Source organism: Canis lupus, chromosome 20, assembly GCF_048164855.1.
Source record: "Canis lupus baileyi chromosome 20, mCanLup2.hap1, whole genome shotgun sequence".
Lineage (NCBI taxonomy): Eukaryota > Metazoa > Chordata > Mammalia > Carnivora > Canidae > Canis > Canis lupus.
This window is the reverse complement of record NC_132857.1, coordinates 19,726,789-19,743,805: the sequence shown is the minus strand read 5'-3', so window position 1 is coordinate 19,743,805 and position 17,017 is coordinate 19,726,789. Positions and strand designations below refer to the sequence as shown.

Here is a 17,017-nt window from a genome sequence, read left to right as displayed (position 1 = left end):
ACAACAATTGGACCAATATATTTACAAAACATTCAAAATTCTTACAAAAGGGGCTGTATTGGTCCTTCTGACTTTTTGTTATTGTTCACCATAGCCTGTATGGCTATTCACTGGAACAACAGGGAAGGGTAATTCATACACTTTAGTTCCCTTTCCCACAATTTACAAGTATAAGAGAGCTAGGGGCACTTTTAGGCCTGGTCTGCTTTCCCTTTATAAAAAGAGGTGACTGCATCTCAGGGCCTAAGGGGGTAGTTCTCCAGTGGAAATGAGAAAATGATGCTCTCCCAGCAGTCAGCTTTAGATTTGGGGAAGAGGCAAAACAAAAACCTATGGGATCTCAATTGTGAGCTCTTCCCATGTTCCTTAAGCATACCAAATAGTAGCACATACACATTTTCAACAACTTTGTGATTTTTCAGGGTCCCCTGTCCACGTTAAAAAAATAAGTTACACAATAAGAAAAAGATAAAGATAACAGCACTGTTAAAGAAAAGAGCACTGTATTGTACACTTAAAAATCTGTGAAGACAAAGAAAAATCTGTGGAGATAGTAGATCTCATTTTAAGTGTTCTTACCATACACATAGAAATTGTATCTGGATTATAAAATAACGTTTACATTTTTAAAAAAGAAATGAGATGATGCTTCAGATTGGTGTTTTAGAAAGAGTCGATGGCAGCATGAAAAATGGGAGAGATGCTTGCAAAGGCTGTTTAGACCAAGCAATAGGGAGTGAAGCCCTGAACTATAACAATAAAAAAGAAGGAGGAATGGTTTTAAGAGAAATAGAATCCACAACCTTGAGGACAAGTTGTATAAGGTGTGGAGGAGACAAGGATGCGACAAGTTTCTAGCTTAGATGACTGGAGGGACAATGGAACATAATTAACTTAGAAAATAAGAAAGTTCCTAATAGGACATTTAGGTGGGAGAATCTAGTAGATAATTGGCTGATGGGCTATCTGGATATGGACTCAGGCTGAAACAGAAATGTTGATGTGGGAAACATTGGTGGGTAAATCCTTACAGAAGCTATGGTGGAGGAATAGGAGAGCATGAAGGAAATGCAGAAGCAGAAGAGTGCTCAGAGTAGAGCCCCAAGAAGTGGCCATCAGAATTCTTCAGACTGACAAGTCACTGCTCTTTGTCTAAAAGGAAAATAGTAGTTCTTGCCAGACTTTGTGTTTTGCAACTACTTTTGAAGAAGTTTGTGTTCCTGCCCATCCTGATTATTCAGTCTCCATATTTGAGAAAAGCAGTTAAAGTTGAAAGCTGTCAATAAGTCTGATCTTTAGAACCGCTCAGCATTTCAAGATAAAGTAGTAACAGGATTCCAAGTTGCCCTCACCTCAAAAAATGAAATGAGAAAAAAATAAAAAATGAAATGAGAGTAGTGTAAAAATGTGCTATTTGTATCATTTGTGGAAGGAACAAATATTTTCACTTACTAATCATACCATGTAACTTATTTTGATATTTCACTAATTATAACATAATTCAGTTGTGTGTCATATTATACCTGCCATGTGACAATATTAAAGGTTTTGAAATCTGTTCTAACAGATTTTATTTATATATATATCAGCTGTATGTGATATAGGGTCTGCCTCCTTTAAATATGATATGCGTCGACTCAGTGAAATTCTGGCATTTCCAAGAGCCTGGTATAGGAGAAGTATCGCAAGACGACTATTCCTTGGGGACCAAACTATAAACTTGCCAAGTAAGCTTGTTTAGTAATTATAATTATACTTAGGTTACCTTTAGTTTTGGTTACGGTAGTAACAAAAACCCACACAGTTCATTCATTCAACATATGTCTGCTGAGTGCCTCTAATGTGGTAACCACTCGGAATACAGTAGTATTGGAGATCACAAAAAGCTTACTCTCTTAGAGATTATTCAGCTGATTTATATTCTATAATGATTATTCTGTAATCTGTAAAATCTGGAAATGCAGAAATACCATCTAATCATCCAAGTTACTCATGGTTAATTAAGCATGGAAAACGAAAAATGTTGGGGATATGCTACTACACTGCCTGCATTTTTCTCTTAGATATTGTTGTAGTACCATACTGTGTAAGTGAAAGGTAGAGTTAGCATGATACAGCAGAAAATATTAGAAATCCAAGTTTGAGTCTATCCCTTATTTGTTTTTTTGAGAGAGAAAGCACGCAGGCTTGCATGACCTGGGGGCACAGGAGGGGTAGAAGGAGGAGAGAGAGGATCCCAAGCAAGCTCCCTGCCCAGCATGAAGCCTAATGCAGGACTGAATCTCAGGACCTTGAGATCATGACCTGACTGAGATCAAGAGTCAGATGCTTAACCAACTAAACCACCCAGGCACCCCTCTATTCCCTTATTTGTAAAATGAAAAAGGAATAACTGCATTGCTCTTCTCATGAATTTCCATGAGAATTAAATGAAATAGCATGCTGGAATGTACTTTGCAAACCATAAATTGCTGTCCAGTTCTCAAATTAGAAATGGTAGAGTGGTGAAATTTCTTATAACATGGAGATTTTACCCTGGCTAACTTTGTTTCTGCTTTTCTAATAGCATCTGGCCCAGGGACACCTGACTCCATTGAAGGAGTAAGCCAACATCTTTCCCCTGAATCATCAAGAAAAGCTTACTGCAGGACCTGGGAGCAGCCTAGTCAGTCAGCCTCCTTCACGCATATGCCTCAATCACCTAATGTGTTCAATGAGCACATGACAAACAGCACCATGTCACCAGGGACAGCAGCACAGAGCCTAAAATCCCCAGCTTCCATAAGATCAAGGAGTGTGTCTGATTCTTCCGTTCCCCGAAGAGGTAACACTGCTCTCTTTGTTATCAGTATCCTTCCAGTGCCCCCAAGATAAAAATCTTATTTAGTTACCCTCAGATTCCTGCCTTAACTGTAGGAAAATATATCCTTGCAGATTTTTATGGAAGATGGGGGGTGGGAATACCCAAAACGAAACACTTCAAAGTATTTGCCAGAAGAGAGAGCTGGATGGCTAGTAGCTTTGAAAAAGGAGAGGAAAAGAGGAATGAGCATATTGTTAGTTTGTTCCACATGGTACAGTTAGAAGTAAAAACAAACCTACAATGTTGTAAAAGATGTTTGATTTTGAAAAAGTTGATTTTTTTTCTGAATGTCAGACCCATTTATGAAAAAGTTAGTCTTTGATATTCATCCATTCAGTCATTCTTTTATTCAGCTAGTGTTTTTTGAACTCTTTTATGTGCTCAGAACTCTACTTGTGTCTGAACATATAAAAATGATATAGTTCATGTCACAAGCTTAGAGTGTAATGAGTAAATGTAGGATTCAGGATACACACTGACCCACAGGAACCCCAGCAGACCGGTGCCTCAGTAGGTGTCTGCATTTCAGAATAGTCCCTGCCTTCAAGTCTTTTATTTGGTAGCAGCAGCTTATGATTTTCTCCTTTGTAAAGAAAATCCTAGGATGATGATCTGTGCTGTATTATTCCATGCATACCAGCATTTCCTTATATAAAATGAAGATCATACAGACCTTTATGAGCTTTCAGGAAGACTGCCTGCCCTTACTAAACATTCAGTCAAATTGTAGCTGGTATTTTAGAGGCTACATGACAGCCATTAACTGTTAGGTTTTAATTAAGAATACCATATTTTTATTTTGGGGATTATAGTGATAAGAATGGTAATTTTTAATTGCCTGAGCATCTATGTGAATGAATGTGCATTTGATTTTTCTTTTTTTAGATTCACTTTCAAAAACATCAACTCCTTTTAACAAATCAAACAAAGCAGCAAGCCAACAAGGGACCCCATGGGAAACATTGGTCGTATTTGCCATCAACTTGAAGCAATTAAATGTTCAAATGAATATGAGTAATGTAATGGGAAATACAACGTAAGCTATTCAGATACAAGGAAAATTAGTCATTAGTTGTAATTTTTCTTATGTTGTAGTAAAGCAATTTAAAACCTTTTTAAAAAAAAATTAAAAAAAAAATAAAAAAAAATAAAAAAATAAAACCTTTTTAATACTGAAATGTTTGAGACAGTAGAAAAAAGCTGTAAGTTTCTTTATTTTGAAAATGGCTTTATTCTAAAGGTACTGTAATATAAAGTGGCATGGAATATAGTATTCTAAAAAGAAAATTATAAGGAAAATAGTGTAATTTGCTATGAAGAAAGCTTTATTATCAATATTCAAACATTTACCACAGTTTTTATAAGAAATATTTTGTTAAACTTTTAAAAAAATCCTCTCATTCCTGTTTTAACTTATGACATTGAAAACTATATGTCTACTTAATAACCCTTTTTCTTTTTTCCAGTTGGACAACTAGTGGTTTGAAGAGCCAGGGCCGTCTGTCAGTAGGAAGTAATCGAGATCGAGAGATAAGCATGTCTGTTGGTCTGGGAAGATCACAGTTGGATTCTAAAGGAGGAGTAGTTGGAGGGACCATAGATGTCAATGCTTTGGAGATGGTTGGTATGTTGAAGCAACTGAAAACAGGTTTTTGAAAATTAATTTTGATAAGTTTTCCCCATGAGGCATTTTTATGAAAAGTAATTATTTTGTTTCTCTTTTAGCTCATATTTCTGAACATCCAAATCAGCAACCTAGTCACAAAATTCAGATTACTATGGGTTCTACTGAAGCTCGAGTTGATTACATGGGCTCAAGTATCCTCATGGGTATCTTCAGTAATGCAGATCTCAAGCTTCAGGATGAATGGAAAGTAAACCTGTATAATACACTGGATTCGAGCATGACTGATAAAAGGTATTTAGTAAAATGTTACTTTTAGATATTTTCTATGACTGCTCTTAATATGGTTTTTTCTTATCCAGTGAGAAACAATTCATTTTTCTTACAAAATGATTTTATATTATGCAACTAATATGAATGAAAAATCTGGGTGGAGAAGGGAATTTTTCTTGTTGTTTAGCTATCTTCTATAAGATATATGATAACTCTGTTTTATGCTTTAGTGAAATATTTGTCCATGGAGATTTGAAGTGGGATATTTTCCAAGTAATGATATCACGATCAACTACACCAGACCTGATAAAAATAGGAATGAAGCTCCAGGAATTTTTTACACAACAGTTTGACACCAGCAAACGAGCTTTGTCTACCTGGGGACCCGTTCCATATCTTCCACCTAAGACAATGACAAATAACTTAGAGAAAAGTTCACAGGAACAATGTAAGAATTAGAACTAAGCCTTTATATATGCTTTATCTTTCACTAAATGTTGTATTCAATCTTAATTTAAAATAATATCTATGTACCATATTTACAAAGTGGTCCATGTAAATATTATTATTATTTATTATTATTCTATTCACTCGGCAAAGTACCTGATTTCCTACCCACCAATGGAATTAAAGGCCATCATTTGGGAAGTCATTATTTATTACCTCCTCCCCCTGCCACAACTCACCTATAACCATACCAACTCCATGCTCTTGAATACTGATTATGACAATACCATGTTCTGGTTTAGAGCATGGGCTATGGAATCAGGATGTCTGATTTTGGATTTATTAGCTGTGTTATATGAGACAGATTATTATTTTCACTCAATAATTCTATCAGCAAATCAATTATGTTCTTAAGTATGGTTTTAGGCATAGCATGTCTACTAGTAGACAAAATTATCTACATAAAGCTTTGTTCTAATGGAGAGATAGACCATAATTAATTTGCTACTAAATATGTAAGATAATTTCAGATAAAAAGATGTGCTGAAAAACCAGGAGAAGGAGATGAAGAATAATACTGTGTTAGGCTAGCTAGTTTAGAAAGGTGGTCAGAGAAGCCTTTTAAAGTTTTAGGCTAGAAAGATCTCTGCTGGGGAAGAGAGTTCTAGGCATAGGGATTTGTTGAAAAGGGCAAAGCTCCTACAGTAGAAGAAACTTGGCTTATTTGAGGATCATTAAGGCGACTACTTTGGTGGAAAAGAGTGAGCAAGCAGGAAAATGTCAGACATGAATGGCCACAGATAAGATTTTGAATACGATATGTAGTACTGGAGAGTTCTGAACAGATTTGATACTTGATTTACTCTTTCTCAAGATATTCCTTTTTAAAGAATCACTCTGGTTGCTCTGTGCAGAAAAGACTACAGGTGGTTAAGAGTGGAAATAGAAATCATTGCAGTAATTATCATTACTGTTGTTACACACATAGTTATAGTAAGGAGGCCTTCAGAAGAGTCCTGACAGCAAATGATGACAGCTTTAACTAGAGAGAGGTAAAAGTGGTGAAGAGTAGTCAGAATCAGGATAATTTTAAGTAACTCTTTATAATCACAGAAGCAGTACATGTGCATTGGAAAAGCCTGGAAAACACATACAAGCAAAAAATAGAAACATCACATTCCTCCCAGAAATCATCACTGAACAATTTAGACTATATACTTTCAGATAATTTTCTATAAACCTATAAAACCTGTGTACTTTTTACCAAAATATTGTTCATACTGTTTTGTAACTTTTTCTGGTGAACAGTATTGTTTTCCACTTTGCAAAGTATATATCTCCTCTAGCCTTCTGACCACATTCTATATTTGACTTAAAATTATTCTTACAACTGATTTGTCCAAACCAATATATCAGATTTAAGATCACAGATGAAGTCTGGTTATGTTCCTTGACCTCACTTGTTGAAGCTACTTGGCCAGTTGTCTTGCAGAATGTCCTATCTTTTACATTTTTTTCAGTTGTTTTCTTGTGGTCTCATTTATCTTGTTCCTCTAATCCCTGTATTTCTTTTAAACTAGAATTGGTGTCAGTTATAAACAAGTTAGAGAGATATTCCTCAAAACTACTGGCCTGGATTCTTGAAAGTCCTTGTCTTGGAAAACAAACCAGGCTTAGGAAACCATTTTAGATTAAAGGAAACTAAAGAGACATGCCAACTAAATACAATGAATGATCCTTGGTTGGATCTGGAATGAGAGTTGTGGAAAACAGCCTACGAACATTATTGGCATAAATGAAGAATATAAATACGAATTTTACATCCAACTAGTGCTTTTTGAACTGTAATGTGTATCTAAAACACCTGGAGATCTCATTAAAATGCAGATTAGGGTGGATTTAAGAGTCTCTTTTTCCTTCTAACAAGCCACTGGGTGATGCTGCTGCTGCTGGTCCTCAGATCTCACTTTTGAGTAACAGGGGTATAAGCAAGTACAAAAAATTAGGAGATCGCCATTTGATTTCTAGCCCTTCTAGTCACTGGTTCACTTAACCCCTTTTCTGCTTCACTTGAATCTAAATGAAATACCTGATTTACAGAGTTATTGTGAGAATTGTGTCAAATTTCATGCAAGCGCTTTATAAATCATGAATCATTACAGAGGTGTTGTAATTATTAGCAAGTTACTTCTTTCTTTAATTCTAGTCATCCTTATGCAGCATCTTTTCCCAGACTGTACTTTTATTAGCTTCTGCTTGATGTTAACCACATATTGGATTATTTTCATCCTTTACCTGTATCACTTCAGCTGTAGAAAATACAGAAAATTCTGCCTTCCTCCCTGCTTTTCAGGGTGTTTGTGAGACACTTGAGGATAAGTGGTTTTTGGTTTTCTTGCAGTGCTTGATGCAGCTCATCATCGACATTGGCCTGGAGTATTGAAGGTGGTATCAGGATGTCACATATCCTTATTTCAGATTCCATTACCAGAAAATGGAATGCAGTTCGGAGGATCAATGAGCTTACATGGAAATCATATGACACTAGCTTGTTTTCATGGTCCAAATTTCCGTTCAAAATCCTGGGCTCTCTTTCACTTAGAAGAACCAAATATTGCTTTTTGGACTGAAGCTCAGAAAATCTGGGAAGATGGTAAACTGACACATAACTTTTACCTTTTCTTATCTTCTGATATGATTATAGGTGACAGAGAAATTTTCCTTTCTCGTATCTTTTATATGTTTTTGTTATATTTCTGAAGTCCATGTCTATTTGTTCTTATGTACTTGACATGTCAAGGAGTTCCCTGCCAGTGAGTCAGTATCTATAAAGTCTGGAGCACGAGGAAGGACTTATTCTGAGCTTGCCATCCTATTCTGTTTCTTACTCTAGGCAATTAAAGTTTCTGCTGCTATGGCTGGCCACAGTCATAATAGTTATTATAAATATTATAAAAACATAAAAGACACATGGTGGTAGCTTAAGGAAATAGTCAAAACTAAATTATAAAACTTTTATGGATAAGGCTGTGCTTTTACCTCTGTTTACAGTGATAAACCTCATCTTTTAGCTATCATTTCCTATTCTGTGGTTCCATAATGATGAAGGAAAGAATGGTTGATGCTCATCATCTTACCAGGGATAAATTCAGTTATAACTAAAAGAAAGAAAAATTATATGTGATTTTTTTCTTCTCAATTTTACACCCTTCCCTATCTATGTATGAGTTAACTAAATCTATTACTCTAGACCCACAACTATTTTCTTGCATCTAAACATAGTTTGTTAACATTAAAACTTTTTTTTCCTTCTAGGCTCTAGTGATCATTCTACATACATTGTACAAACATTGGATTTTCATCTGGGCCATAATACCATGGTTACCAAACCATGTGGTGCTTTGGAAAGTCCTATGGCAACAATAACCAAGATAACAAGACGTCGCCATGAAAATCCACCCCATGGAGTAGCAAGTGTAAAAGAATGGTTCAATTATGTTACAGCCACAAGGAATGAAGGTTAAAAGTCTATTTCTTTGGAGAGATTTGTTTTCTGTGTCTGGGGCTCTGTTGCCTCCATTTAGAATTTAAGTGGAGGGAAAATTTTCATTTTTTAATTAAACTAGTTGCATTTTACTCATGATGACATAAATGACAATATTAGTACATAATTCACCACTCTGATAGTGCAAAATCTCAGACTAAAAATTATTTTAGATGTAACTGAAAACATTCCAAATAATTGGTTTAAATGAAGTTTATTATAGTTAGAAAAATATTTTTTCTTTGATGCTTAACATCACAAGTTTGGTAAAGTTACTACACAATTAAGTCACTGAATTCCACAAACTTTTAAGGTTTGGGTTGGTTGGAATAAAATGAAACTTAATAATATTCCTACGAAACAAGTTTAAAGGGAGTATGATGAGTTTTCCCATTTGATTAGAATCACCAGTCTGGTAATAATGTAGCCAGAAAATTCTTATTTTGTGGGTTTAAGTACTGATTTTACCAACTATGTCATCTGTATTGGAAGAGTGACTGATTGAGACTTGCTAAGACTGGAATGTTTTACGTAAAAATAACCATCTTTCAAAATGGGAAAGATGACTTGTGCCCCACTGAAAATAATTATTATGGAATAGGCTGCACCAGGGATTAGGCCTATTAAAAATGTTTTAGGAACAAAGAATGATAAGGAAGTGAATTAGAAGATTATGCATGTATTAACTATTTTATATTGAATATTATACCTTCCAAAGAGAGATTTTGGAGGAGGGAGTTCTTTTTGGCTGGGATACCATGGAGTATTAGCAAACTGCACTGCTAGCTATATACCTGAAAACTGCTAGGTTTTCTAAGGAAACCATAGCACTTATGTTGGGAAAAATCAAGACTTCTACCTTAATTCAAGGTCAAGAACATATTTAATTGCAAATTCTGTAAGGGTAAAACAATCTAGAGATCTCTAAGCTTAATGAAATCCTTAAATTTAGACATTAATTTAGTTAAAAATAATTTTAAAGTTTTAAATTTGAGAAACAAAACCAAAATGTATTAGATTTATCCAAAATTATGTTATAAAGCTTTTGTCTTGAGAATAGTGATATACATCACTATCATATATATATATATATATATATATATATATAGGTAAAACACTGCATATTTTTATTTATATTTATTTATATTTATATTTATAATTTTCTCAAGACCAAAACTTTATATGGCTCTATTTTTAAAAATGTAAGTCATTATTTTCCAGCTTCTAAAATGATAAAAATTCTATGTATAATAGTGTCATGAAAGCTATAGGTTTATCATTGCCTGTTGGTTTAATTTGATTCTTCTTGTCTTTATTATTGTCCATGTAGAGCTAAACCTACTTCGTAACGTTGATGCTAATAACACTGAGAATAGCACTACAGTGAAGAATTCTAGTTTGTTGAGTGGATTCAGAGGAGGTTCTAGCTACAATCATGAAACAGAAACTATTTTTGCATTACCAAGGATGCAGCTTGAATTTAAATCCATTCATGTTCAAGAACCACAGGAACCTTCATTACAGGGTATGTGGAAAAAGTTTCTAAAGTTACTAAGAAAATTCTAAAGGAACTTTGAATTACGGGTTTTGCGTAGGTTGTCTGTGTAATAGTAATATAGTCTAATGAAATTGATTTGTTTAGTCAAATTTTCTTACCAGCTATATGACTTCTGGCATATAATTTGATCCATTTGTGCCTCTTTCTCCTCAGTGACATGGGAGGAAAATAACAGGATTTCATGCATAGGGTTTTTATGCATTTTAATAAATGGCATGTACTTGGAAAGTACTCAGTAAACTATTATCATTTGTAAATCACATATAGAAACTACTCAGTTCTAGTTGCATTTGTAGTTGCATTTAAATGGATGCATTTACATGAACCCATGTCGCTTGTTATTAACAGGAAGTGAAAGGGACTTAAGAAATATTTTACTATAGAACTTTGCCATTGCAGATGCCAGCCTGAAGCCGAAGGTAGAATGTAGTGTGGTGACAGAGTTCACTGACCACATTTGTGTGACTATGGATGCTGAGCTCATCATGTTCCTTCATGATTTAGTGTCTGCTTATCTTAAGGAAAAAGAAAAAGGTGGGTAGCATATTCTTTTTTTCTTTCCCATTTCAGGAAAGGCCGTTGTCAGTACCATTTATATGGATTTTTATGGTCTAATGGTAAAATGCGTTCTGTCTCCTTCCTTTAAATTATAAATATCAATCAATGAAATAAATATCAATAATATGTTAGTAAAACTATGTGACAGACATTCTGAGTGTCTGCTATGTCCATGATACTTTTATACATAACTCACACTAGATGGTGTGTGTGTGTGTGTGTGTGTGTGTTTTAAGATTTTATTTATTTATTAATGAGAGACAGAGAGAGGCAGAGACATAGACAGAGGGAGAAGCAGGCTTCTCGCAGGGAGCCTGATGCGGGACTCGATCCCCAGACCTGGGATCATGCCCTGAGTCAAAGGCAGGTGCTCACTACTGAGCCACCCAGGCATCCCTGGATGGTGTTTTATACTTTACAAAATGTTTCCATATATGTTATGTACATTATCAGGCCCTGTAGGATGAGAAAGAAAATCTCTTTAAGGAAATACTGATAGTCAAAGTGAAGTGGCTAAAGAAACAACTACATAATGAATAGCATGAATTATATACATTGTCAGGAAAACTGAATTAAGTTAGATAAATCTGTTTGGAATGCAGAGAACATTTTTTAAATAAATAAATTAGACTTCAGTGGTAGTGTTTTGTTTTTATGAGCTAGCTAACATTGGCTTACTCACTAGAAATTGACATGTTTGTCTGTTAAGAAACAAATGGTAACCCTAATATCTGTATGGAACTGGTTGAATATATTATGGTGTCCGTATAATGGAATGGAATACTCTGTAGCTGTTTAAAAGAATGGGGTAGGCTGAAATATAATGATATGGAATGATATCCAAATATATGGTCTTTATGCACCCAGTAAGTATATATTACACAAATATATGAATATATAGTAGTAAAATGACAGATGTGATTTTTTTTTAATTGCTTGGAATACATGCTATTTGTTTAGGTCACCCTATAATTCTTCATTTTCCTAATGAACAAAGCTATAAAATTTTTCTAGCAGGTATTTCAAAATAGCCTCATGATAAATGTTTGAGTGAAGAAACAGATTATCAAAAATCAATGCAAACGTAGCATAGCATAGACTGAATTGCTGTTCCATTAGAATTCATCTAGATGTGCCAAAAATCCTGAGAGTAAAAGCAGTAATGATGGCTGGAGGAATCTATGAGATACTAGTTGAAACTTAAATGACTGAAACTATATAATAGGAAATATTATATACAAGTAAATCCTGTCTTCACTTATAGCACCAACATACACCAGTCCCTAGTAATCCCCTTGTTTTTCTCTGTTTTAATAGTTAAACTTCACGTGGAAAAAAAAAACAGACTCTAAGAAAACCTGCGAAGTTCAGAATTCTTTTCTAGTCTATGTCTATATAAAAACCTGCCAGATTTCTTTCTCGCAGTTATTTGTGAAATCTTTGTAATTTTATGAAATATTGTGTTGGTCTTGATCTGTCATGAACTGTGCACATTAAAAAAAAAAAACACTTATTAAATACAAACTGCTGTACAACAAAAAAGAGAGAAAAGACTGAGAACAAACTAGCAGTTGCTAAAGGGGAGAGGAGTGGCAAGATGGGCAAAATGGACAAGGGGGATTAAGAGATACAAACCTCTAGTTATAAAATAAGTCATGGGAATAAAAAGTACAGCACAAGGGGTATCGTCAATAATACTATAATACACTTCTGGCAAGCATTTCAAAATGCATATTTATTGCTATATCACTATGTTGTACACCTGAAACATTTAATATTATGTGTAAATTATATTGAAATTAAAAGTAGAAAAGCAAACCTGTATAACACTCTTTCAATAGGAAAAAAGGAAATGGGAACTTGATTATCAGACTTCAATGACCTAGTGTTACATTATCTATGGGAATTTCAATTATAAGTAAAAATATTTTAATAGCTATATTTTGTTATTAAAAACTAAAAGCAGTTCTGTTCAAAATTGGGATAAACATGCCTAATTTTTAACAGCATGTAAGGCTAGACCAGAATCAACATATTTCTAGAAAATCAAGATAGATTGTAGCACTGTAACCACTACCAGTAATAAAAGCAGAGCAATTGTGAGCAGGCAATAACTGAAGACATTTATACTCTTCTGTAGTGTGATAAGTACAGATTTATCCTAGGCTCAGTCCCAATCAATATGTCATCCTTACTACCAATTCACAACAAAGTTAAAACCAGAGTTATATAATGCCTGGATATTACATAGTTTATCTGTTATTTTATGCCTAATTTGTGTCTTGAACTTTTATTCTAATACTACACATATTAGAGTTTGTCATATGAAAGCTACCTTTGTCTCAGATTTTATTTTAATTTTGTATATATTTTGATCACCAGTGTAAAAAGAACTTGTCTTTCATAAAACACTGGAGTCTTCACTATAAAGAGTGAAAGGCTGCTTGCATAAAAAGCTCCTAAGTTACTACCAGTGTTCAAATATATCGAGAGACATTAACATCCTAAAACTATTAAGTGGTACACTTTAAATGAGTGAACTGTATGATATCTCAATAAAGCTGTTAAAAAAGTGTCCACCTGTAGCCATTCTTTAAGAAGCCTCAGTTTCAATGCCCTATGCTTGCTGTCAAATAAGTCTTGGCATTCTTTACTATTAGTTTTAAGCACACAAATATGTGTAAATTATATGCTATTCCTCAAAAATAATGAGATGTTAACTTTTATATTGTCTTTAAGAAATACCAATAATTGGCAGTTATTTATGGCTTATTTTAAAATACTAGTTTTTCAGAAATGTAATTAAATGAGGCTTTGGCCAGTTCATAAGTAAAATGGAGCCAATTATACTGTTCATATGGTGATTTAAGATACATTTATAAGATACATATTTGCAATATTAATCTACCATTTTCATTTTCATTATAGCCATTTTTCCACCTCGGATTTTATCTACTCGACCAGGACAGAAAAGTCCAATTATTATACATGATGACAATTCCTCTGACAAAGATAGAGAGGACAGCATCACTTATACTACTGTGGACTGGAGAGACTTTATGTGTAACACATGGCATCTAGAACCCACTCTTAGGTAAGTAGTGGGTGTATATATTTACCTGTATCCTACAAGATTATCATGAGTAAAAGGTTATAAATGTAGCAAGTTAAATACAGTTTACCAAAAACCTGTTTTAGACGTTAGCTACTTATGACATCTCTAACTTCTGGCTATGTTTCTGCTCCATTCTGCTTTTTTAAGTGCTTCTACTGCAAGGCAAAAGAAGCTCAAACATCACACCTAGCTCAGCACTCTCCACTCTGTGGCATTCTGTTAATCACTAAAATATAATAACTCCACCTCCACTATTGATGTTATTTTCTTTACCATCTTTTTTACCAGGATGTTATTTTCAAGTATTTGAGGTACCTGCAGTAAACTTTTTTGTTTCTTAGTTTGGAAAGATATGGTAACAAACTTCTCACATATGTCATGACAGTGTAATGGAACTTAGAGCATCACAATGACTTTCTGCATGCTAAGCAATATAGAACTATCCCTCAAATGTTGAATTTAATGCTGTCAGATTCAGGTTTGTTTAGAGACATGTTCTACTAAAATCATGATCCCAGTTACATCAACTTATTTTCATATTAAAATTTCAAACGTATTTCCTAGTTTTAATTACATTTAAAATGGCTGCTCTAACTAGTGGTACTTGTATGTCCTTGTTTACAGTTACCACTCATAACCTTCCTATCATTTTCCCCTTTCCTCTCCTCTGCTTTGTTAATCAACTTTTAATCATCTAAATCACGGAATAACAGTATCAAAAAAAATCCATCATACTCCAGCACAACATTTCTACAGAACAATACGGATTTCATTTAGATAAGGCTGTTACTCATTTATGCCACGAAATAATTCTAAAGCAACAAAACATCCATTTTACAGTGGAGTCTTGTATAAGCAGAAAGTAGTGACTTTGTGTTAATTTGTATATAATAAAATTTGGTATTAACAGTATATAGAAGTATTAACTGTCAATACTCAGAAGAAAATTAAAATACTGCAAAGATCCTGATGCAGAAAACTACTTAGAAAATTTGTTTTGATTTTATAAATCTATGATGAAATTAAGTATCTTAATTTAAAATGAGTGTAAATAGTTTAATTTGCCATTCTTCCTTTTTTTTTTTTTTTTAAGCATACCACCAAGAGACTAGTTAATACGGTATGGTGGAGAGCATGTTGAAGAGTTCTGGCTCTAAGTTCAGTTGTATAGATAGCATAGTAAACTAAATGATCTTGCCAAAGGACCTATTTCTGCTTCACTTGTCTCCTAAGAAAAATTTGGTGAACAGTATTACTACCTTGTAGGGTTGTTACAATGGTTAAATGAGTTAACACAAAATGCTTATAACTATTAGAGTCTTAGTAGATCAGCGCTTAATACTCCCTTTTCCTTACCCAAGTTCAGAAGCAATTAAAACAGTGAGAGAGAGGCAGCTGAGAATGAAAGTAACAGTTTTAGTAGTGACAAAGCTCTTAACCGTGAATGTGGTTTGATGTCCGGCAACCGTGGCCTCTACTACAAAGTCCAAGTTTGGACTTAACTACAGGCTTTTCACGATGCAGAACACCAGAGTTGTGTGCCCGCCCCCACCTTGAGTTCTGCAGTCGGCAGCCCTGTGAACTCATGGACTCACCTAGCCATAAGCAGCCTCTAACAGTCTTCCACTAACCTATTTAGAGGCCTGTCCTTGAGAAACCTTTTGGACCAAGCAATGGAGCAAAATGCGTGGCTCTTAAGAGAAGGCAGGGAAGACAGTACTGAACTACACGACCCAGTTCCTCTGTTAACTTGCCAGTCAGATAAATCCTTAATACAGGAGCAGGGAGCCAGGAGTGTTTCACTAATGGCTGTTCCTCTAAATAGAAGGAAATACTAGGAATTGGGAGAAAATGATTCTTTCTTTAAACATGTTTAGGAAATTTTGGCCTTTTTCCCCCCATTAGGCCACATATATGCCGAACTCATTTTTTTCTCAGCTTTATTGAGGTATAATTGACAAAACATGTAAGATATTTTAAGTGGACAGCGTCATAATTTGATACATGTACACGTTGTAAAATGATTCCTCCCATTACATTAATGTCTTTTAGAATGAACCAAATGTTCTTTAAATGTCAAGATGACTCTGTAACTTAAGAGGCCTAAAATAATCAGAATGAAATTCACTAAATTCCACTGCTGTGTAGGCTCTCAGGGATACTTATAATCACATTTTTCGAATGCTGTAAACCCAGGAATTGCAGCTTAGATCATTCAGTCACACCTACTGAGAGAAGTCTGCCTCGGACATCTGAAAGAGGCTTATGATATTCCTGAACCTACTGCTTATTACTTATTATCTGTAATTTTAGATTAATTTCTTGGACTGGAAGAAAGATTGATCCAGTAGGTGTTGATTATATTCTTCAAAAACTGGGCTTCCATCATGCCAGGACTACTATTCCTAAATGGCTTCAAAGAGGAGTCATGGATCCACTTGACAAGGTTCTATCAGTTCTTATAAAAAAACTGGGTACTGCACTACAGGATGAAAAGGAAAAGAAAGGAAAAGACAAAGAAGAACACTAAAATCACTTGATCTGTGAACAAATTATGATTGTGTCCGTTAAGTTTTATTACACTGGAGTGTTTTTTTTTTGTATAGTAAAATTATTTTCAGTATAACTTAAAATAACTAATTTTGTGGCCATTATATTGAAAGTTTGTAAGTTGTTTATTCTAGTTCCAGCATTCTGTATACAGTGAAGTATTGCATGATAATGTAAATTTTGTGAAAACCTAGATTAAAATATATAAATCTACTCCATAAGGTTTATGATTATATTATGTGCAATATGATTCCTGCATCTTTAAAATATTTTCAGAGTAACTGTGAATTTTTGTTATTGGCCATAACTTTTAGAAAAATCTTGTTCATAATGTGATTTTTTTTTTTTTTGGTCATTAATTGCTTTTTTTTTTTAAATATAGTCTTGTAAAATACCTATTTGTATATAGTTTGAGTAAATGTGATATGATTACCACTAAAATATTGTTTGTAACTATTGTAATAAAGTCACAATAATTGATTTCA

The 17,017-nt window shown here is 34.1% G+C and overlaps 1 protein-coding gene and 1 long non-coding RNA gene across 11 annotated transcripts in view; one reads left to right on the top strand and one right to left on the bottom strand.

Annotated features, from left to right (window-relative positions):
- The window catches only part of BLTP1 (bridge-like lipid transfer protein family member 1), a 204,441-nt gene extending 187,424 nt beyond the window's left edge, over positions 1 to 17,017 (top strand). For 9 of the 10 annotated variants that reach the window (XM_072788527.1, XM_072788528.1, XM_072788533.1 and 6 more), the window contains 12 exons: positions 1,590 to 1,727; positions 2,567 to 2,824; positions 3,749 to 3,899; positions 4,330 to 4,487; positions 4,589 to 4,781; positions 4,991 to 5,208; positions 7,609 to 7,860; positions 8,523 to 8,726; positions 10,082 to 10,276; positions 10,709 to 10,843; positions 13,796 to 13,961; positions 16,296 to 17,017. In XM_072788527.1, the coding sequence (XP_072644628.1) occupies positions 1,590 to 1,727; positions 2,567 to 2,824; positions 3,749 to 3,899; positions 4,330 to 4,487; positions 4,589 to 4,781; positions 4,991 to 5,208; positions 7,609 to 7,860; positions 8,523 to 8,726; positions 10,082 to 10,276; positions 10,709 to 10,843; positions 13,796 to 13,961; positions 16,296 to 16,512 (2,285 nt within the window). In that variant the 3' untranslated portion in view covers positions 16,513 to 17,017. The remainder of the gene's footprint in view (positions 1 to 1,589; positions 1,728 to 2,566; positions 2,825 to 3,748; positions 3,900 to 4,329; positions 4,488 to 4,588; positions 4,782 to 4,990; positions 5,209 to 7,608; positions 7,861 to 8,522; positions 8,727 to 10,081; positions 10,277 to 10,708; positions 10,844 to 13,795; positions 13,962 to 16,295) is intronic. The other variant, XM_072788532.1, reaches the window with a different exon arrangement.
- LOC140611726 (uncharacterized) lies at positions 4,363 to 14,365 on the bottom strand. Its single transcript, XR_012012873.1, has 3 exons — positions 14,298 to 14,365; positions 8,247 to 8,365; positions 4,363 to 4,501 (listed from the first exon to the last, which is right to left on the bottom strand). It is a non-coding gene; the product is annotated as an uncharacterized lncRNA (long non-coding RNA).